This window comes from Anabrus simplex, chromosome 6 (genome assembly GCF_040414725.1).
Source record: "Anabrus simplex isolate iqAnaSimp1 chromosome 6, ASM4041472v1, whole genome shotgun sequence".
NCBI classification, from domain to species: domain Eukaryota; kingdom Metazoa; phylum Arthropoda; class Insecta; order Orthoptera; family Tettigoniidae; genus Anabrus; species Anabrus simplex.
Genome location: NC_090270.1, coordinates 296,408,309 through 296,433,032, shown reverse-complemented (window position 1 = coordinate 296,433,032; position 24,724 = coordinate 296,408,309). Strand labels below are relative to the sequence as shown.

General features: G+C 37.8%; 1 protein-coding gene across 2 annotated transcripts in view; it reads right to left on the bottom strand.

The window, feature by feature from the left end:
* The window catches only part of LOC136875758 (mitogen-activated protein kinase 15), an 84,203-nt gene that overhangs the window by 44,707 nt on the left and 14,772 nt on the right, over positions 1-24,724 (bottom strand). For both annotated transcript variants that reach the window (XM_067149334.2, XM_067149332.2), the window contains exons 3-4: positions 11,028-11,155; positions 8,440-8,612 (exon numbers count right to left, since the gene is read on the bottom strand). In XM_067149334.2, the coding sequence (XP_067005435.2) occupies positions 8,440-8,612; positions 11,028-11,155 (301 nt within the window). The remainder of the gene's footprint in view (positions 1-8,439; positions 8,613-11,027; positions 11,156-24,724) is intronic.

The following is a 24,724-nucleotide window of genomic DNA, read 5'->3' as shown; positions in this document are numbered from 1 at the left end:
TCTATAGGTTTCTCAATTGTACTACGGCAGTACAAATGGCGTGCTGATTATTATAGACTGTGCAAATTGAATAGGTTAAAACTGACACCACTGTTGGCCGGTTTGAGTTCAGTTGGTAGAAAAAAATTCTCCAACAGAATGTTGGCCAGGAGGGTAGGAGAGGTGGTGATATACAATTTTTAATCACTAAATTGTGTGTTCATGTGGAGTGAGGGTATATAACACTGTTGGTGGTGGTGATTCATCTGTCAGATGGGGACATTAAGCCCTGAACAGACCCCTTTGTGCTATTCGACAGGAGTAAGCGATGTGTCAGTGCCGGGTTTCACCCTCCTACTATCATATATCAAGTCATTCATTTAATCTCATTTACTCCCCTGATCAGGTTAATTTGACATCAGGAAGAGCAGCCAGTCATAAAAACTCTACGATAATTCATCTCACTTCATCTGACGCCGTACAGAAATTGAAGAAGGGTTGGACACACATACTGGATGTAGATACTGTTCCTCCACCAACACAAACTAATGAAGCTGCCAGGTAGGAGGACCACTGTGCCCCTTTCAATGAATCCCCAGCCCATCGCATCCCTTTCACATAGGTCACAACAACTCAACCATGTAAAGATGATCCCTGATTGCACACATCTACCTTTACCGGCAACTTGTGTTACTGGATACTTAAAAACATCTATGTATTCACTGGAGTAGCAAAATTTGATTAGTAAACACAGTTCTTATACTTGCAGCATGAAGCTAATGTATGTGACAATATGATCAATGTGATGCGACGATTACGCTGTGAAACTTCATGTACCAATTTTAAGGGAAAATACAATATGAATATAATGCCATGGCAAAAGTATGCTGGGAATTTCAAGAGTTGCTTTACTTTTGGTATGCCGTACGCAGTAAGGACATAAGCAGCTAGAAGTCGCATGGCACAGCAACTAAGGTGTGGAACAAGTACACAGAAATTGCCAATATGAGAGACAGACCTTGTAATGATTGTCCTGTTACCACACAATGCCAGAATCAATATATCAAAATTGTGCCTTGCAGACCATCAATACTGTCCACCAAATATCTTAGATTTGAGCAAAAGGGATATATATACATACAGTATTTCATAATCATTGCACCTTTTACAACAAAATTTTCAAAAAATAATAGGGTGTGACCATTACGTGAAGAATGTTTTAATACCAACTTTAGTACTACTCAAAAAATTAATTTATAACTAAATTGTGTTTGATACAAGTTTAAGGTGAACCTAATATTCATGTTCATACATAAAATAATTAAAATAGTCCAAATTAAATGATAAATAACACTAATATACAAACAACACATGGCAATTAAGAGTCTGGTTTCAGTGCATGGGAACCTCACCAGAATTACTCGATTTGAGAACTGGGGGGGGAAAAGAAATAAAAACCAAATAAAAGTGGCACAATTTGTAGTTTGACAATGTGATCATGAGACAATGTACAATTTATTCACCAGCGATATTAGAAGTTAATCGCTTGTCGGCAACGTCGCTGGGAAATACCAGCATCGCACACACTTATTTTCTAGTATGGCTTTCAAAGAGAGTCGCTGAGAATCTGATGTTTGCAAAAAAGAAAACGCTTCTTATCACTCGTATACATTGAAATGAATGTGCCCTTTTTCATAACATGGTTGTGTAATCAGCCGCCACAGTCTGAATTCTTTTAAGCCATAAGCCAAATAGTATTTAAATTGCACTTTCATCACATGCCATTTACATTGCAGTTCTGTTTACCTTTTAAGCAGCTTGAGGAACAATTATTCAATGAAATTTTTAAATATTCTATTTTTGTATTGAATATCAAGGTGTGACGATTATGCGGTGAAATACGGTACCTCAGATAACACTATACACAAGACTGAATGCCTCCACTTCAAAACGCCCATGACACTTTAAATTGTGCCAGGAGACACTAGAAACTGGTCTCTTCTCATAATTGAACCATCCAAGAATGGAGGAATGTGATGTTCAGTGAAGAGACAAGATGAAGAACCTCCAAATGAAACCAGCAATACAGCCATATTCAGAACATCAACCCATTTGCTGGCAGAAGTGTCATGTACTGGCTGGAATCAATCAATCAATCAATCAATCAATCAATCAATCAATCAATCAATCAATCAATCAATCAATCAATCAATCAATCAATCAAGACAGATCTGCTTTAGGGCAGTCACCCAGGTGGCAGATTCTCTATCTGTAGTTTTCCTAGCCTTTCCTTAAATGGTTGCAAACAAATTTGAAATTTACTGAACATCTCCCTCGGTAAGTTATTCTAATCCCTAACTCCCTTTCCTCCTCCTCATCATCGTCATCATCCATCATCCTAAACCATCTCCAGTTTCCTAGGTGTGGTATATGAGCCTCCTTCATATCATCCTGTCCTTGTTCCATTCTTCCTCCACCAACTTGTCCCAATCATGACCTCTCAGCAGTACATCGTTCTTAATTACCGGTATATCTATTCATTTCCTTCGTGGCCTTCCCATGGGTCGTCTTCCTTCTACATTTCTATCAAATTCCTTCCTTGCAGTTCTGTTTACTGGCATCCTCTTCATGTGACCAAACCACTTCAGTCTTTATATCTGAATCTTATTGAGGAGAGAATCATCTATTCCTACTTCTCTAATTTTCTCATTCCTAATCTTGTCTTTCCTGGTTTTCTGGATCATAGTGCGTAGGAATTTCATTTCAGCTGCCTGAAATTTGGTATTATCTCTATTGGTCAGTGTTGTGGTTTCGAGACTGTATGCAAGAATTGGTGTATAATAGGACTTGTACAATGTCATTTTTGTTTCCATGGGTATTTGCTCCTCCCACAGCAGGCGTCTTACCTGGTGGTAAAATTGTGTTGCCTTATTGATTCGATTGTTCACCTCATGTTTTTCTAGGTTGTCATTTGATATAACGCTACCTAAGTATTTGAAAACTGGAACGCTGTCCAGTTGGGCTTCATTTAACATGACTATTGGTTCTGCTCCTTCCCCATACACTTTCATCACCACCGTCTTGGTCTTGCTGATGTTTAAACCATATTTCTTAAACTCCTCATTCCAGCTTTGCATTCTCTCTCTCAATTCCTCTTCTGAGTCACTCCAGATTGCAACATCATCTGCAAATGTGAAGGCCTTGATATCTCCATGTTCTTTCCTTTTAATAGATTTCATTACTACATCCATTATAATAATAAATAGAAGTGGTGACAACGAGCTGCCCTGCTGCACTCCTCTCTTTGTTTCAAACCAGTCCGACAAACCACATCCTACTTCAATACAGCTTCTATTCCCACTATACAACATTTTCACTTCGTCTATGAGGCTGTCTCGCACTTGAAGTTCTTTCATGCATTGCCAAATTCTTTTCCTTGGTACACTGTCGTATGCTTTCTCAATGTCCAAAAATATTAGAAATAAAGGCTTGTTCTTCTCCCAGTATTTTTCCATTAGCATCCTAATTGCAAATATAAGGTCAGTAGTTGACCTTCCTGGTCTGAAACCATGCTGCTCTTCTTCCAAAATTGGTTCAACGATATCTCTGATTCTGGTCTTACTTTTTCCAATATTTTCAGGACATGAGACAGTAGTGCGATACCACGGTAATCAGTACATTTTCGTCGGCTTCCTTTCTTGAACAGAGGTACAATGATGCCCATCTTCCAGTCCTCAGGAATAGTATTTTCCTCCCATATCTTGTTGAGCAATTTGTAGAGCCATTGGATTCCTGCTGCTTTCAGCATATCTGCACTTAGTTCATCTATGCCCACTGCCTTTCCTTTCTTCATGCTCTTGAGCGCATTTTCAACCTCAAGCCATGTAATTGGTGGTTCAATTGTGGTTCCTCGACTTGGCTCTCCTCTATCCGTTGTTACGTCTTCTGTATCTCCATTCAGCAGCTTTTCGAAATAGATCTTGAGTTCTTGTTTAATTTCTCCTTCTTGTGTCAGAGTTCCATCATCATGTTCTATTGCTTTTATGGTCTCTTGATCCCTTTGCTTGTTTTTCACTACTCTGTATGGCAATTTCATATTTCCTTTACTGTCCTCTTCCAGTTTGTCTGCAAACTCATTCCATTTCTTCTCTTTTTCTTCCCTTACAATGTTCTTTACAGCAAGTTTCTTGTTCCTGTACTCCTTGAAGTCTTTGTATTTCTTGTTCATTTCGTTCTTGTCCCTGTTTTTGTTTTTCCTTGTCCAGTGCCTTCTTTATTTGGTTTCTTTCTATCACCACTGTTTTCACTATCATTCTACCATGGTGTCTCCTTTTGATAGAACTTGTAACTCCACATAGGTTTATGGCTTCTCCCACAAAGGTGTCTTTGAAGGCCTTCCTATAAATGAATATTTGCCCCAATTTGTCCTCATGAATTCCTCATACTGTGATCTTTCCTACTTTTATAGACACCACTCAAACTTATTCATCTACTAATGTCATTCCACACCATCTCTCCACTGACAGCTTGGAACATACCACTTACAAGTTATAAGAATCATTGTGAAATCCGTATTGAAAGTAATTCATATAAAATATTCAATGGGATCAATCATAAAATCAAGGTTTAATCCTCAATAAAATATGAAATGGTCTCTTTAAAAGGGGCAAAACATGTACCATTTCATATTTTAATGGGGATTAAACCTCTATTTTATGATTGTATTGAATAGATGGAGAAATACATTTTATATTACTTCATACATACCACTTAGTTGAGCAGTTCGTCTCCTTTATCCCAAGTCTTCCCACCTCAAACTTTGCAACATTTTTGTAACGCTACTCTTTGTTACAATTTAAGAATTTCATCATATAGATCAGCACTGATACAGTTTAAATTAAGAACTAGTGTTAGATTTAATGATCCACCCAATCAATACACCACACTTTACAAGTGAATACTATTTAATATAAAAAATACTAAACATACTTTGGAACATGTTTCGTCTCTTGAGACCTCTTCAGCCATAACATCTCTAGCAGATTACAATGCTCATTGTTGCTGTCTAATGATTTAAAAATGGAAGAAACCATGTCCTTTATGAACTGTTTGAGAATATACTACAAATTATACACAGTATTTACATAAAATTTTTCATAACTTCTTGCAAAAAAAAAATCTTCAATGTTAAAATTTGAATGTATTCAAATTATAGATAATTTTTTTTGCAAGAAGTGATGGACAATTTTATGTAAATAATGTGTATATTTTATATTTAGTTATTCTCAAACAGTTCTTAAAGGACATGGGTTCTCCATTTTTAAATCAGACAGCAACAATGAGCATTGTAATCTGCTACGAGACGTTATGCTGAAGAAGTCTCAAATGAGAAGAAACATGTTCCCAAATATGTTTAATATTTTTTTATATTAAATAGTCTTCACCTGTAAAGTGAAGTGTATTGATTGGGTGGACCATTAAACTTAACACCAGTTCTTAATTTAACGCTACTTTAGTAGGAAATCACCCAGAACAAATCGAGCTGCTTTTCTTTGGATTTTTTCCAGTTCTTGAATCAAGTAATCCTATTGAGGGTCTCATACACTAAAATGATAATCCAGTTGAGGTCTTACCGGAGACCTATATGCCCTCTCCTTCCATTCCTTACTGCAACCCCTAAATACCCTCCTAACCCTGTGCAGAGATCTGTAACCTTTATTTACAATCCCATTTATGTGATTACCCCAATGATGATCATTCCTTATATTAACACCTAGGTACTTACAATCATACTTATAAAAAACTTTCATCCCATCAACACAGTAATTAAAACTGAGGACTTTGCCTATTTGTGAAACTCACAACCTGACTTTTAACCTCGTTAATCATCATACCATTGCATGCTGTCCATTTCACAACAGTATAGAGCTCATCTTGCAGTTGCACACAATCTTATAACTTATTTATTACTCAATACATTATTAACATCTGCAAAAAGCCTTATCTCTGCTTCCACTTCTTTACTCTCATATCATTTAAATATATAAGGAAACAAAGGTACAATAATACTGACTTGAGGAATTCCTCTCTTAATTATTACAGAGTCAGATAAAGCTTCACCTACCCTAATTCTCAGAGATCTATTTTCTAGAAATATAGCCACCCATTCTGTCTTTCTTTGGTCTAGTCCAATTGCACTCATTTTTGCCAGTAGTCTCCCATAATCCACCCTATCAAATGCCTTATACAGGTCAATTGCAATATAATCCATTTAACCTCCTGAATCCAAGGTATCTGCTTTATCTTGCTGGAATCCTACAAGTTGCATTTCAGTGGAATAACCTTTCCTAAACAAACTGCCTTCTATCAAACCAGTTAATTTCACAAACATGTCTAATAGAATCAGAAATAATGCTTTCCCGAAGCTTACATGCAATGCATGTCAAACTGATGGGCCTGTAATTTTCAGCTTTATGTCTATCACCCTTTCCTTAATACACAGGGGCTACTATAGCAACTCTCCATTCATTTGGTATAGCTCCTTCATGCAACCAATCTAATAAGTACTTCAGATATGGTACTATATCCCAAGACATTGTTTTTAGTATATCCCCCAAAATCTTATCAATTCCAGCTTCCTTTCTAGTTTTCAACTTTTGTATCTTACTGTAAATGTCATTGTTATCATAGATAAATTTTAATACTTCTTTAGTATTGGTCACCTCCTCTATCTGGACATTATCCATGTAACAAACAATCTTGACATACTGCTAACTGAATACTTCTGACTTTTGAAGATCCTCGCATACACACTCCCCTTGTTCATTAATGATTCCTGGAATGTCCTTCTTGGAACCTGTTTCTGCCTTAAAGTACCTACACATACCATTCCATTTTTCACTAAAATTTGTATGACTGTCAATTATGCTTACCATCATGTTATCCTTAGCTGACTTCTTTGCTAGATTCAATTTCCTAGAAAGTTCCTTCAATTTCTCCTTACTTCCACAGCCATTTCTAACTCTTCTTTCCAACCTGCACCTCCTTAGTCTCTTTACTTCTCTGTTATAACAGTGTGTCTTTAACATGCCTTACCACCTTTAAAGGCACAAACCTGTTTTCACATTATTCAACAATTGCTCTAAACCCATCCCAGAATCTTTACATTTTTGTTTACTGTTTTCCACTGATCATAGTTACTGCCTAGTCCTACTTTTAAGAGCCTCCTTTCTATCATTTCTTTTTAACTGTGACCAAAACAGCTTCCTGATCACTAATACCATCTATTACTTCGGTGTCTCTATAGAGCTCATTTGGTTTTACCAGCACCACATCCAGAATATTCTTCCCTGCAGCTGGTTCCATCACTTTCTGAATCACCTGTGCTTCCCATATTAAGTTATTTGCCATTTGTTGATCATGCTGCCTGTTATTCGCATTACCTTCCCAATTGACATTTGTTAAATTGAGATCTCCCGCTACAATCACATCCCTTTCCATATCGTTTTCCACATAGCTGATTATCTTGTCAAATAATTCTGAATCGGCGTCAGCGCTACCCTTTTCCGGTCTGTACACTCCAAAGACATCAAGTTGCCCCGTGCTGCATTTACCAGATCCCATACATCCCAACTCTCTTGGTACTTATACCGGCCTGCCATACGATGTTGGTACCAATGTGAAACACTACCACCTTCTCCTTTCCCCTCTTCTCTTCTAATTTCCTCTACATCTGACTCAAGCTAATTCCTGGATAACACACTACCCTGGTTCCCTTTCCTCCACACACTCTCCCCACATGTCTAACAATGTCTAGTTTAATACTGGACTTCATTTTTTCAGATAATTCCAGCACATAGTTTCAAAAATGTTTCCCAGAAGGGAACCATAATTTCCCCTATTGGGAATATTATAGTTTACAAGCTTTTTAGGCCTTTTCAATTATGAAATTACCAATGTTTCATCTCAGTGTGGCAGCAGGCTCATCTGTTTCATTTCTATACCTTTCAAAGACCCAGGCAACTAGTGCTTGTTGAGAAACCAATCCAAGCCTCTTTTGTTGGACAATCCAGTGACAGTGCACTAGGGAAGATATGCTGCTTCATCTGTAGAAATAGCAGTCTTTGGCTTTTACAGTATATCAAAAATTTTCTAAGAAGGGAACCATAACTTATTTCTCCAATACAGTATTTCCAAGTGTGCTGTTGCTACACTGTCCTATGAAGGAGGCTTGCAGTGGTATACCAAGGCATACTAACCACCAGCATCTTCGAAAGGTGAGGAAATTCTATAAAATCTGGATTCTACAAAATTCTATTTCTGATAAGTCATTTCAGTGCATTTTCTTTTTGAACTCTCTAGCCTGATGAGAGATTGTTTATAGTACACCATGTTCTGAGCAAAATAAGGCTTATGCATCAAATCTAACACAGATAGCTTGCATCAACTAAGAGATTTTACCTCTTGGATCCTAGTAAAAGTTCAGGAGCCCGATACCAGCAGGACACCACATAATCTGTGAGAGGTGGAGGATTGCATCCATCTTCACATTCTTTATTACAATTGAGAGCACGTGCTATACCAAAGTCAGCAATCTTCACTCTGAATCTGGTATCAATAAGGATGCTGGATGGCTGTGGAAACATTATATAAAAAACAGTATGAGAACAATCTCTGAAGCACACAGTGCTGAACATTACTCATAAAAATTAAAGACTAATTAAGTTACATCTTCAATTTGACCTTTGCTCCTTATAGATTTCTGCAACCCCCACTGAAAAATATTCTGCACTTTTTTTTACAGCAACTCATTTTATAGCTGCCGACAGTGGGGTTTATCCTCCGAATGCAAGCTAAGAGCTACATACCTTGAACAGTGTAGCCAACTCACTCTGTTCTATACAGACAAATGTACAAGTTCATATTTTATAAAACAAAAAAAATCCCCTATCGAAGAACTGAATAAGCATTCAGTTTCTTTAACAGATTTAGTGATGTCTGTGATTGTTTCTCAGGGATGAAAGCTACAAAATACACTGAAAAGGGAAGAGACTGAGACCCATAAAATAGTTAAGGTACTGATTAAAGAAAGTGAAGTATCATGAAGGTAAAAAGAAATAAAGAACAGAATAAGATAATTTTATTGTTATTCAAAAGTCTGCTGGACTTGGATTAGCTCAGCACGGACATGATCAAAGCACTTTGAGAACCTGGAATACAATGGCTGTACAGAGTACTAAACAAAGTTTGGGAAGAAAATAAAATTCAGGAAATAGAGGCAAGGAGTGGTCATTTCATTATTTAAGAAAGGTGACAAAGATGTGTAACAACTACAGAAGTGTAACCCTTCTATCTCATGGGTTAAAAATATAAGAGTCCCTCCTGGATAGTAAATTAAGTCTGAACCTAAACTTGAAGAACAAAATGGGTTTAGACCAAACAGATCAACCCTAGACCTCATTCTTTTCTGACAAGAATACTCTATGAAAAATATTGGGTTAAGAAAAGATTAAAGCTAGATTATAACTGTGTGCAAATGCAAGGAGGCAGGTAAAAAATTTTTGAAGCCAAGAGTGGAGTCCAACAAGGAAGTTGTTTACCACCACTTCTCTAAATTACTGTAATGGAGAAGGTTACAAAAACAATGAAAATGAAGGATCAGGCAACAAATGCACTTGTATTTGCTGATGTTATGCTATGAAAGTAGTTGGAAGCAGAAGTTCAAAATAAAGAAGATATTTGGCAAGAATAATTTAAAAGAATGGGGAAGATCAACAAGCCCGCCTGGTGGCCATGTTCATTAAGTCATGCAGTCTATATAACCCAACACCATGGTTACCTGGTTCGAGTCCCGACGGTTGAAAAAAATGTTCACTATCAGAATGTTGGCTAGCAGGTTAGGAAAGGTGGTGGTATACAATTTTTAATCACTAGATTGCTTGCCAATAGCCTGGATTAAATTCCAAACTTCTCTGCAGTACTCATATGGAGCGAGGGCATTATGATGCTGTTGATGGTGATTCACCTGTTGGATGGGGACATAAAGCCTTGAGCAGATCCCTTGGTGCTATTTGACAGGAATAGGCTATACGCTGGCACCAGTTTTCACCCTCTACCTTCCTAGCATACATAATGTCATTTGTTTCATCTCATTAACTCCACTGAGAAGGTTGATAACAGGAAGGGCATCTGGTCATAGAAACTTGCTATGAAGATTCATTTTGCTTCATACCATTCCAGTATGTGGCATATTACCTTTTTATTTACTGAGAACTATTTTATTTTAAACTGTATGTATGAACGAATACTGATCCAATGATCTGATAATTCTGAATATAGATTCTGAAGCTTAATTCTTAACATTCTGAGTTTATGTCAATTTTCTTTTCTGACAAGATAAAATGGCTTAACTTTCAGCTATACAACACATTGTTAATTATACAGTGTGTTCTTAAACATGTGGAATGTAGTCTGCGAATGAATAATACACCCCAAAACAACACAAAAGGTCTCCATGAGTATATGCTCTAGGGTTGAATATTTACAAGCTAAGCCTGTTTTAGGTATTAGCTATCTGGGGGAATAGTTTGTATTTAGGATTAAGTTTAGAGTCAAGCATGCTGTTACAGACATTGCAGTACTTTGCCAGTGTATGGACCAAGGTTGCCATCGGATACGTGCAATGCCTGGAATGTTCGAACATGTCCGACAATGAGGTGGCATGTTCAGGTATGCATTCAGGTGCATGGGGGACATTTTCAGCACTTCTTGTATTAAAATGCAGTATCCCTGGTGGTACACTAATGTGGTGACAGCTACTCAATGTGGGATGTCCCAGGTAAGGCTGTTAACAATACTTCACGTACAAAATTAGAAAGTCTAACTTGTAGATTACCATGGTTCACTGGAACTATCTTGTGTGTGGTTTTGGAATATACTATTCACCTCCTGATTACTTCCTACATGTTTGAGAACATTCTATATAATCGGACAGCACATAAATTTACAGAAACCTTAACAAACCTACAGACAAATCTCCTTATACTTACTTTAATATCACGGTGAATGACATTTCCAGAATGGATGTAAAGAACTGCTTTTATTATTTGAAACATAATTAATCTTTTTTCATTCTCTCTCAAAATACCATGCCCAATCAAAAGTTCCAGGTCACCTTCTAATAAATGAAGACAGAAGACATATTATACATTGTAATAACATGCAAAATTAATCTCAGTTTACAGTTTCCCCTTAAACAGGGCTGTTATGACCATTACCATATGCAACTTATAAAAAGTATGGCTTCCTTATTAACAAAATAACAATACCACATGCATTTCATATTTGGAACTCAGTGAAGAGTAAATAAATGGATCAAGAGAAGGATCAAAATTATAACTAATGGTAATTTACAAAGCATGTTCTATCCATATCACACTTGGACTTAGTCTACATATTATTTATCATGATTTCTTAGTATCACTCCATTCTGTTTTGAGTATACTTTCACTGCCTGAAATACAAGACATTAGTTACACAAAACTATTACCTGGATATCTTGACGTTTCACAAAGATCTTGCTTTGTTACTTCAGAAGAAATTAGTTCTAATAATGCTGGAAGTTGAAAATGGAATGCTGCCATTGATCTTTTGATGATTCTGTCATCTCTATCTATCACACCTCACTATTCCAAATCACCTACATAATAAATACCCATTACAGACTGCCCAGTCCATTAAATTCAACCTGCCAATCTTTCAGAGTAAACCAGAGTAACTCTGAGCTCACCAAAGTCATCATGCATATCGCTTCACCACAATTTAAACACCCACGTATTTTTCTGCCAGCCTTCTGAGGAGATAAGGTATTGTGAACTTACATCACTAAATAAACACAATGATTCAATCCATCCATCAATCAATCAATCAATCAATACTGATCTGCATATAGGGCAGTCACCCAGGTGGCAGATTCCCTATCTGTTGTTTTCCTAGCCTTTTCTTAAATGATTTCAAGGAAGCCGGTCAGGTCAGGAATATCCTGCTACCGTATGTAATAGACTGTGCAACCTGCGACTGTCTGGCCGAGGGTCAGGCGGCCATTACCAAACCTGACAACCAGAAGGGGGACCAGTGGCTACAGGCAGAAGAGTTCCCCTTTTGGAGGCTAGATCAAGACTTTGTGCAGGAAATGACACATAAATTCATCAGAAGTTGGCAGTCAATGGCTACGAAGGCAGAAGGAGGAACCTTGTAAATACCTCAATGGTGGAGTAGGCAGAGGAACTGCGAACCACCAACTGCTGCCTTGCAGATAGGGAGTGGACCCCGAAGGCTGAGGGAAGATACCCTGACAGAAAACGGGCTGGCATGACAGCTAAGAGGGCAGCCCTCTCATCATACTAGTTTCCGTAGGGCTAATAACCCATGTGGAGCGAAATTAACTATTCAGAGAAACATTAGAGTAGCCGGACGGATAACGAGGGAAATTGTATATGAGAATTGGTACTTGGAATGTGATCTCACTGTCAGGAAAGCAGGTAGAAATAGTCGAAGAAATGGAAAAGTACAACCTTGCCATACTCTGAGTCAGTGAAACCAAGAGAAAAGGTAATGGCCAAATTAATTTGGATAAGGGACATGTAATGAGACATTCAGGAGTCAGTAGGAATGAACAGGCAAAAGAAGGAGTGGCCATCATTATGCCCAAAGCAGTGGAAAACAAGGTGACAGGATGGGAACCTATTAACTCCAGGCTTATCACAGTGGATGTGGAACTAGAAGAAAGTATTATGCTAGTGCAGATCTATACCCCCATTGAAGATATGCAAGAAGTAGATAAGGAGCAATTTTATGTTCAAATGCAAAAAGCTATAGACAAAGCCAGGGAAAGAAGTAGACATGTTATTGTGATGGGGGACTGGAATGCTAGGATTGGAAATAGGTTACATCGAGGACATGGATGGATGGGCCAACATGTAGCAGAACATACCATCAATACCAATGGTGAAAGAATGTTAGAATTCTGTATTGATAATCAGCTAAGGATTGGCAACACCTTTTGCCCCATAAAAGTATCCATAAAATAACTTTTGAGGCAGCAGGCCGAGGAGCAAAGAGTTGCATTGACTACTTTTGTTACACTAAGAACATGACTTATGCAGCACTAGATGTAAGGGTCTTCTGCAGTGCAGAAATGAGTACAGAACATCGGCTTCTGGTTATGAAAACAAGGTTAAAGGCTACACCCGCACTCTCCATTCAAGAAAATGAGAATTTCTGCATTTAGAGAGGAAGAGGTAAGGCAGAATTATGCTCAGAAGTTGGGGGAAAAACTTCGGCAAACAGAAAGAGAAGAACCCGAGAGAGGTTGGAACTCAGAGAGATGGAGGGAATTTAAGACTAATATTATCAAAGTAGCAGAAGAGGTCTGTGGGAAAACTACAGTAAATACATGAAGGAAATGAACAAAGTGGTAGACTGAGGAAGTCAAGGAAGGTGTAAGGAGAAAAAAGTAGCTTGGAAGGAGTACACGAGAACAAGAAGGGTAGAGGACTGGAGGAATTATATAAATCACATAATGAAGCTAAGCGGCAAGTACAAGATGGAAAAGAAAGGAACTGGCAGGAATTTGGTGAGGAAATGGAATCAGAATACAGAAATAATCAGAAGAAATTTTGGAAGATACTAAGATCCCTCCAAGGTAAAACCGGAAAGAGAATCACAAACATTAAAGACAGGAACCAGAAAATCCAAATGAGGCCATGGGACATCCTTCATTCATGGAGCACGTAGTATGAGGATGTGTTTTGCACAGACCAGAATTCACAAGAAGACACCGATAACAGGGCAGAAGAACTAGAAGAAGGGGAGACAATTATGCAGAGTGAAGTAAGAGAGGCTGTCACTGAAATGATGGTGGGCAAGGCAGCTGGTTGGGATGGAATTTTACTGGAATTGATGAAGTAGGAGGAGAGGCTGTGGTGAAATGGGTGACAAGGATATGCCAACAAGCATGGAGCATTCAGAAGATTCCAAAGGATTGGGAGAAGAACATTATTGTTCCTATCCATAAGAAGGGCGGCACTCTGGACTGTGCAAACTATCGAGCAATTTGTCTTTCCAGTGTGGCTGGAAAGATATACTCTCGCATACTGGAGAGGAGGCTGAGACAAGAAGTAGAGGAAAAGTTGGAAGAAGAACAGTGTACCTTCAGGCCAAGTCAACAAACACACAACCATATATACACACTAAGAACAGTTATAGAGAAACAATTTAGTCGAGGAAAGGATGTTCTAGCTGCATTTGTCGACCTAAAGGCCGCATTTGACTCGGTCCCCAGGGAACAGCTTTGGGTAGCACCTGAAGATGAAAAGGTAACCAAGACTCTCTTATGCCGCATTAGGAGCATGTACAATAGAGTCCAAGGAGTGGTGAGAATAGCTGGTGAATGCTCTAGGGAATTTGAAATGGCGAAGGGAGTAAAGCAGGGTGACAGCTTGAGCCCTCTTCTCTGTGATCTTCATGAGATCATTAAGCAGTGTAAAAGAAGAACTAAAAGAATTAAGGTAGGCAACTGGAACATGAGACCAATATATGTCCAATCCTTGGTCTATGCAGATAACATTCTGATTTTGGCTGGGAAAGAGGAGAATCTCCAACAAGCTCTTACTGAATGGGCTTATGCCTTCCAGGACTGTGGGATGGAAGTGAATGAGAGCAAAACCAAGGTCATGCAGTTCACCAAAGGAGGAAAGGTACAGCTTCAGGTCAAGTGGAACAATGAGGATATTGAGCAAGTAGAACAAGTTGAGTATCTGGGCACCATTTTCAGAGAGGATGGAAAATTAGAGGCAGAAATAAACAACAGAATTAGAAAAGCTAATCAAGTTTACTATGGTATAAACAACACAATCATAGCAAAGAAAGAAATTATTAGAAACACAAAAATGCGGGTACATCATGCCGTGTACCTGCCAACCCTCCTGTATGGTGCAGAGAATTGGATAGTGCATAAAAAACTGGAGAGCCGTTTGGTTGCCGCTGAGATGAGATATTTGCAGAATGTTGCCGGAAAAACTCGAAGAGACCATATTAGAAACACCACAGTGAGAGATGAGCTTCAGCAGGAGCCAATAATGGATGTCATTGAGAGGAAAGGATTGAGCTGGATTGGTCACCTAGAAAGAATGGAAGATAAAAAGAAAGCGAAGTAGGTGTGGTGAGCCAGACCAACAGGAAGAACACAAGGGAGGCCACGGATTGAATGGGAGGAGTACATCTTGGGACTGATCAGGAAGTGAGGGAAGACCCTCTGGGTGAGGTTCAGAGAATGGCGCACGATAGAAGAATCTTCAGTACATGGCTGAAATGTCAAAACGCCTAACGGCACAAAGGGAAAGAAGATTTCAAGGAAATTGGAAATTTATTGGACACCTCCCTTGGTTAAGTTATTCCAATCCCTAACTCCCCTTCCTATAAAAGAATATTTGCCCCAATTTGTCCTCTTGAGTAAATCGTCTAGTACTAAAGAGACCTACAAAATCTGTGGACTTCAACTCCCAGAACTCAATTAAAAAAAAAAAAAAAAAAATTTGAAAACAAACTATCTACCTTGATATAAAACAGTTGGCAACTTTAATATTGCTTGGTTGACAGCCTGTACCTCTGATGAAATGGTGCAGTGGCATCATTACTGTATGGAAAGTCCGATTTCACTCATGCTATCAAAGTTCTTTGTTGAGCGCTTTAAGCGGAAAGTGTTATCTTTGGCGTCCATAAAACTTGATTTAATAAATGTACATAGACAATATACAGTAGTTTGAATGAAAGAGTCTGGGAAACATTCTCACTTCCAGAACCACCTAAATCACCAGCAAACCTGAATTCAATTCACATTAAGGAGTTTGATAGGCATCTCTTTTTCTTTGACATTTCAGTGGAAAAAAGCAGGCAGCTCAACAGGGTGTGGTAGTGATTGTTTTAAGAGAAAGTACAACTAGGCAACCATTCTTTATATAACACTAAGAAAGAAATAATGGAAGGGATCCGACACTGAAAAATGAAGGTCATTCATGATGCCTCGTCCCATATTGAGGTAAAAAAGTAGTGATGGGCAACGCTCCCGCTCGAGACTCTTGAGACTGACGTTGCAGATCTCGAGACCGATTCTCCTGTACTGTGAGCCGTGTGACATCCCAGTAACTAGGGTCTACGAGTGTAAACTTGATAGTATATCAATCAGCAGTTATTGTGCGAAATAACGTTCTCATATGGAAACGTGCGAGCCAATAAATTTTGTCAAAAGCCTGGAAAAGTACTGCATGTTCAACTGTGAACCCCTTAATACCATTAACAAAAGTGAAAACAGAATGTCCGTACCTAACTGTTCACGAGTTATTTCAGGTGGACTTCTTAGCTGAATAACTTGTATAATTTATTATTAACTGTAGATAGGATGTACACCTATCTGGATACCTCACAATCGTCGACAGGATAGCTTCTTGTGATGAAAACCGGGTCAGAGATGTTCTGTGACGATTCCTCTTCATTGATATTATGCGTTTTTAAGTGCTGGATCATCCCAGAAGCATTTCTGCCAACGTATTTTACTTCTTTTGAACAAGCAACACAGCGGGCTGTGCTATGTGGCATCCCTTTAAAATAACCGAAATCCACGACTTAATTGTATTTTGAAGACTATGTCCGAAACGCAACTTAACTCCACTATTATGTGGTTAAATAAACATAGAAATTACTAAATTTAAAGGCACATGTTTCACCCTTCTTTTATTGGGCATTATCAGCCTTATTTAATCTTAAAACAAGCATTTGTCAGGACATTATCACTTATAACTTATAAAAATTGAACTGTGATTTCTTAAAAGTAATGACACTGTGGAATAGTTGTTATAAAATAAAGATGTTGAAACATGCTAAAATCACTTTAAACAATTTCAATTTAAATAAGGCTGATGATGCCCAATAAAAGGGAGAAACATGTCCCTTTAAATTTAGTAATTTCTATGTTTATTTAACCACATAACAGTGGAATTTTTGTATTGAATAGGTGGGGTAATACAAATACTCCTTTTGTAAACTTTCTGAGGTACCTAATTATGATGCAAATACTCTATAAAATTGCAAGGAATTGTAAGGAATTATTTCCAGTGCATACAATGCCAGAATGCATATTCTTTATAATTATGTTATACTGCATCAAAATAGACCTTGGTAGAAATGAACGCCCTAGTCACTTGTTGACACGTATTTACAGAATGGAGAAGGTGCGTGGTTTGCCATTCGCATACTCGGCACAAACAACATTCAGCTCCGATGGTGCTTGCCACACAATGCGGAGACAACTCTCGAGATCTCTCTAAATTTCTTGCGAGAAATAGTGCCTGCGCATGTCTTGAGAAGTCTCAAGATTCGAGACCTAGTCTCAGACTGCCCATCACTATCAAAAAGAACTAAACTGTGGATCTTTAATGGCAGTGTAGTCTGCCTTACTGTATCACTATGAATCTTGGAAGATGATAAAGCAGCTGACAAGAACGATTCAGACACTAGTTAACATATGTCTTAGAAGTATACTGAGCATACACTGGGCACACAATGTCCGGTCAGGAACTCTGAGAAAGATCACAACTACTGACCGACCAGCAGATCAGGACAGGGCGATGGATTGGATGTACACTGCAAAGATCTGACAACATTGCCAAACAAGTCCTACAGTGGAATATGCAAGGACAGAAGAGAAGAGGAAGACCTATGAGGATATGGATAAGATCGGTGGAGAAAGACTACAGATGCGTTATGGTAGGAGAGTCCTAAACTGAATAGATCAGCATAGAACCAGGTTTCAGCCCTCTGCTCCTTCCCAGAGTGTAAGGCAATAAGTCAATTCCACAGGACATAAGGTTGCCACATGTCGCTGTTTTCATGGACAGTCTGCGATTTCATGGTGAATGAATGTCTGGGCCAAGAAGACAAAAGTCTACAATTTTTTATAACTTTGGCAAATTTATAATTTCCATCAATGAAGCATTAGGTATGCTATCTTTTTGCCTTCACAGCATACAAAAATCAAGAGTATAGAATAGCTTTTCAGATATCTATACAGAAGGCAGTCATCTCTGATAGTTTGCTATACTATTCTCTGGCCAATACTTCCACCATTTCTATTTTCTTTTGTTTGTTCAGAAGGAAGTCATATTTTCCAGTGTTGACTTAGTTAATACACACTATTAAACATAGAATGTTTAGTAGGTATGTTATAGTGTTATGTGGTGATAATTAGTGTTTTCGACAGACTGAAAATCTTTAAAGTTACATTTCCTCATTTCCTTTTAGTCGTCACTGCATTTTCATAATAATGTTTAATAATGTTGGCTGCATGAAAAGTTCAGGGAGGAATATGCTGAATATTTTCCAAGTATAAAGCAAGGAAGAAGCAAACACGAAACTTTCTGCAAGTTTGCGAGTAAGTAGCATTACGTTTACACTCAAAACCATTATAATCTTTACTTTTTAATTTGTTACATCATTATTTTCCTAGGAAAATTAGTCTATTATAAAGTTTTCTTCTCCACAGTTCCTACATTTCAATTAGTAATGGCAGCAGGTGTGATTAACAACCAAATGAAATCCAAAAAGCATGAAATGGGAGTGGGTTCATCATCCTCCTCTTTCTCCTCCTCCTCCAAACAGCTCATAACACAGAGGTGCTAATAAAGTAGCTGAATTAGAAGGTACATTTACATTTCACTGCATCAAACACCATCATTTGTACAATTCAAGTTCTTACAATTTGAAAATATGCAAGGTTTTTAAGGACTCAAAAGTTTCTTTTCTAGCACCAAAACTAAAACTGAAGCTATTATCAATAATGTGATTTCACCATTCATTTCAGACAGAATAAAAAAGTCTCTCAAAGTCAAGTTATGTTTGTGTTAGCACTAAATGGTCAGCAATTACATGTATTTGAAAAGTATTTCCTGTTCCTGTGCAGGTTTTTGTTATAATGAAGGTGTCAATGGGACATTGCTGAATTTAAATGAATGTGACAATGAAAATTCAAATACAATAACAGAGTGTGTCATTTTAGAATTTGGTCTTAGTGATAAAGTACTTGATATTGATGGAGATAATCAACTAATTTACTAACATTGGAGGTGTTCTAAGAAAAGGAGAAAACAATGTGTTCAAGAAACTTCAGAATACACTGAATAAGCAAATTTTATGACTACGTTGTCCAGCTCATATTGTGCATAATGCAATTCAGACTGGTGTAGATGTCCTCTCATGGTATTGCGAGCATTATCAGTGAGGTTTCAATTATTTCTCTGTGTACATAGTGAACCAGCAAGGTATGGCCAGACTTTTAGAACACATTCCTCGCACATAGAAGAAGAAAATACATTATATGGATTCGAGTCCAGAAATGCTTTATTTCCATGTCAGAACTCATTTTCTACAACTCTACATAGCACATCAATCATGAGAAACACACAGGAACAAAACATACCAGAATTCCACATGAAATCTTTCCTTACATAAAATGTTCAAAATGCCCTCCATTAGCATTGATACATGCATCAACCTGCCATCACACTGAACCCTAAGATGCACTGGCTTCCCTCCCTCCGTCCTCCTATTTGGATCTCCATTATCTGTTTTGGCATCCTTCACTCTTCCATCCTCTTAACATGTCCAAACCTAAATTTATCCCCCTCCATTCTGTCAAAGCTTTTTCACTCTAATTTCCTTCCTGACAGCCTCATTTCTTACCCTGTTCTTTCCTGTCTTTTCTGCCATACTTCTTTAAAAATGTCATTCGCTGTTATGGATTTTATTCTCCTGTCTTTTTGTCAGTGTCCAGGTCTCCGCTGTTTACATCAGTATTGGGAAGTAGTACATCTTTCCACTTCATTGGTACTTTCCATCTCCACACCAGGTTTCTCACACTCTCGTAGAATGCATTTCCCTGCAGAACCCTCCTACCAATCTCCATGTCCGGCCTTAAAGCTCTCCACAATTTCAAGCTTTTTTTCCTTAATTTTTATCATTCCTTTCCCTTCTCTTTCTCCTCTAGTAAACACTCTTACTCTTTTCCTTAATTATTTTTGTTCTGTAATTTTCAATAATTCCACTCAACGTGTTACATGGCCTCTGTACTTCCTCTCTGTTTACACCGCACACCAATCGTCAGCAAACAGCATCTTCAGCTCCCTGACCCCAAATTTTACTTCTGACTCCTTCAAACTTTTGTCCGTAATCATTATGAATAACCATGGTGACAACACACTTCCTTACTGTAATCCAGTTTCATTCCAAAACCACTCTGTCCTCTCCGCTGTGTCTGGACACTGCAACAATTTTTGTACACTGCTTGCACATATTTTTATTTGTTTTCCAAATCCTTTCTGTTGCATTACTTTCCATAACTTTGCTCTGGGTACAATAACTTAAACCTTTTCTAAATCAAGGAATGTCATCACTATCTCTCTTCCTTTTTCCCAAATCTTTTCCATTAACTGCCTCATCTTTCCTACCTGAGATATGAGTGTGATTCCTAGATAATTACCACATATCTTCTTGTCCCCAATCTTAATTATATGTATTATTACTACTTTACTCAAGTCATTTGGTACAGACTTTTCTTTCCAAATACATCTAAATAACCTATACAGCCACTGAAGACCAACGGATCCTGCTGCTTTTCTCCACTTTCATTAGTCTGACAGCAGTTTCCACCTCTTCTACCGTGAATTCACTCTCTGATTCTGTCTCCTCAAATACTACCTCTATCATCTCATTTACACCCCTTCTTATGTTGAAAAGTTCAAAGTACACAAGAATCTTGTTTATCCAGATTAAGTGGGACCGGAACTGATCCAGATTATCAAAAATCCAGATAACCAGAAAATAATTATAAAAACAAATACCATACAGTACATGTTATATAATCAATAACATAAGTTGTACAGCAATACCTTTTTTCAATTGTACAAAAAAGTATAAGAACACTTCTTACATTTATGATTGTTTTATGCACTAAAATAATGTGAGAGTTTTTTCTGTTTTACATTTGTATGGCGTTTGCGTGCAGCACGATCACGAAGATGTTTTCCTAACAACAGTTCTGCTGGTGTGGTTTCAGTCAAGGATTCTAAATAGGTCATCAGTTTGTCCAGCTGCACTGTTGCTTCTACACGAGTCAATGTTTCTTCTGATGGAGTGTCGGTTTCATTTTCGAATTCACCATTAGTGAATTAATAGTGCGTTGCATTCAGAAGAGCGTGGGTTCGAAACCTACCTTGCCATCCTGGGAATAGTTTTCCACGGTTTCCCATTCTCTTTCCAGGTGAACACCAAGGCGGTACCCTTGATAGACTTGGCGGAATTACTTGCAATTCCTGTCCTTAACTATCCTTGGCAGAAAAGACATTCAGGAAGAGTCGACGCTGTAAAAGAGTACTGTACAAGTAAAAATTAATTTCAATCTGGATAAAATGGAGATCCGGATTAATGAGGGCTGGATAAATGAGGTTCTTGTGTAATCCTTCCAAGTTTTCCTCATCTCTTCTAGTTTGTGATATCTTTTCCCCTCCATCTGCTTTGTGTAGACTCTTTCTCTTCCTTCTTACAAGTCCATATAACATCCTTTTACCACTATGCGGATCCTCTTCCAACTCTCGTGTACATTCTTCACTTACTACTTTCTTGCACCTTCTCTTCATTTCCTGATAATTTCTTCTATTTTCTTCTGTTTTATCCCTATTTTGTTATTACCATGCTGCTGCTAATTTTTTACTGCTACATTTACCCTCTCTTTCTGCTATGCGGTCTATCTTTGATTCTTTCAGCTATTTTGCCACAATCTGTCTCTGCATAGCTTACAAATGCCTTCTTGGGACATGTCCCATTCCATTTCGACTCACTTCACCTCAGTTCTGGGTAGGTGTTTCAGTTTATACTGGATTTTTCTTTTATTTCCATCATTTTTAATTTTCATACTTTTATTTTCTTCTCTCTTATTTTTTGTAGTGGTTTAACGTCACACTCATGCAAAAGTTTTTCAGCAATGGGAAAGGACCAGGAGTGGGAAGGTAGCACTGTGGCTTTAAGGTACAGCTCCAACATTTGCCTGGGAAACAATGGAACAATGGGAAAACCATCTTTAGGGCTGCCAATGGAGGGATTCGATCCCACCATCTGCAACGCCCCTAACAATTTAACAAAATAAATGACGTGTGTCATAGTGACGTGCACATAAGACAAATAAAAAGAACCAATAATACATAACACATCAGAAAATAACACAACAAACAGGAAGTGTGCATGAACAAACCCAAACTGGAAGGAGAGAGGAGTGGATCAAGGGACTACGAGGCAAGCAACATCAAAATGATACCAATATTTTCAAAAAATAAATATATAATTAAATAAGAAAATCTTTTACATTACACACTAAATTATGAACCAAAAGGAAAATTCAAAAAAATAATGAGGAAGTAATAGAAGAATTTAAAAAAAAATTCATTAAATAAATAATCTATGGGTAAATAAATTAGATTTGGAATTATATAAATTCATTATATTCCTCTAACTACACTGGTGCACCAGTTCCTTACCATCCCCATAAGAAAATATTTATACGAAATAAAATTTTGATTAACACAGGAAAATTGGGTAGTAAGTTAAATCAAGGGTTTCCAACAGCCCCTAACCGAGGTAAAGTCCACACAAATCCCAACGTAAAACAAGCACACAACACACATCACGTTAAACACACCGGAACACAAATTTCAACATAATGTCATCGCCCAAGATCAAACAGAATCAGGAGAATAGCCCAAATAAAAAAATAATTTAAAATCGCAGAAGCACAAGAAGGCCAGGGCGATAACTAAGACGCTCAAAACGTATTAATATAGAAAAGGCAGGTAAACTTCACAACACCGAAACCGAAAAACAAAATAACATGAGAAGCAAACAATGCATTGTCATTCACATGGAGCACAAAACAAAACTGTAATCTCGGCCGATACCACACGCAATAATAATGAGTTACATAACAGCCGAGCACAAGAGATAACCAACAATAAGAAGTGTGATAAGCCCCAAACATCTCGCACTAGGGCTGTCCAAAACCCTTGACTTAAACCAGCAGACGTTACATGTGCATTGTTGAAATGCGATGTTAATATAGTGCGGGATTACATACATTAGCGAGTAAAGAACACCTTAAATACCCACAATAGAAAATAAACAAGGAATTCCAACCCAATTCAAGTAATACCTAGCCAAGAGAAATTAAAAGTTATATAAGATCAATATTAATAATAATAATTTTAATTTAAAAAATTGGTGCAGCATAGCATTAGCTCGAATCACGGACAAGAAGGCCAGAAAGTACGAAAGGATGCACAGATCAAAACAGGAAAAACCCGGGGAAAACACGAATACAATAACATTAGCGATACATACCAAATTTTAAAATAGTAACCGCACACGCATCCAGGAAGTGCAGAAAACAAAACATATATATACATGCAGGGAAACAAATGGATACTGGGAAAGACAATATTAAATCAATGCAAAAGCGAATTTCAAAGTTACGCAGACAATAATGACCTTCACTGCTATACAGGACGCTCACTTGAAGCGAGAACACAATCACACCCAACTTAGATAAAAATTCAAACCATAGTTCAAAACACAACCTATAATATAAATGACTCACCTCAAGAAACAATAGCATTAATACAAATTAAATAAGAATGGCGTACTTACAGAGAGGTCATATGACTGAGGAACCGACGTGTTTCGAGCTAGCACTAGAACGCTCACTAAAGATAATATAATTAATCTTACACTACATTACACGACTATTCTAATACAATAGATAAATATTAATATGAGAACAATCCCCTGCTGGGCGTAGTATTGCTTTCTTAGCCAATACCCATAGGTAGGTTCTTATTTCCTGTGTCTGAAGGCACACCATATTTAACAGTCAACGTCCGCTCCAGTCTGGATCAGCCAGTCACACACACTCAGAGCAAGGCCACTAGGAGCGACACTGCCCAGCCTAGCAACACGCCCTGGAGGGCTCCGTCCAAAACACACCTAGCAGTACCAAATCACGCGCATAGATAGCGCAAGCATACATGTCGCTGTACACAGAACAATCAAACACACTAGAAACCACTCGCAGGATAATTTAATACAACCATGTCCTGATATCCGTACGTTAGATGAGTATTATTATTATCATCCACTCAGGCACATGGTGTAAAATTCCAGTTTCAAATGGATAATGCCAATATTACAGCTTATCACATCGGCACTTTGTCAATAAAACAGAGTCCAGCAATAAAATGCCCAATTCACAAAAATGTTACTTGTGCGGATAGTGAACGGAATTTAAGAAGTGTCGTGTAGACAGTTGATAGTCCAAATTATATTGCATAATTTATGTTTCTTTTGCGTAATAACACCACACATCTCTTGAATGCAAGCTCATAGCTACGCACCTAACTGTGCAACCAACTCATCGAGTCTCTCGTATTTCTTCCATTTTCACTATTTTTCCTATTTTCATTTTTGCTACCACTACTCTATAGTCTCCATTAAAGGCTACTTCTGGAACGGCTGATAACACTAACTGTCTATGATTTGCTTTTTCCACCAAGAAGTAATCTATTACTGTCTTTGTCCTATTTCACCATCTGTATCT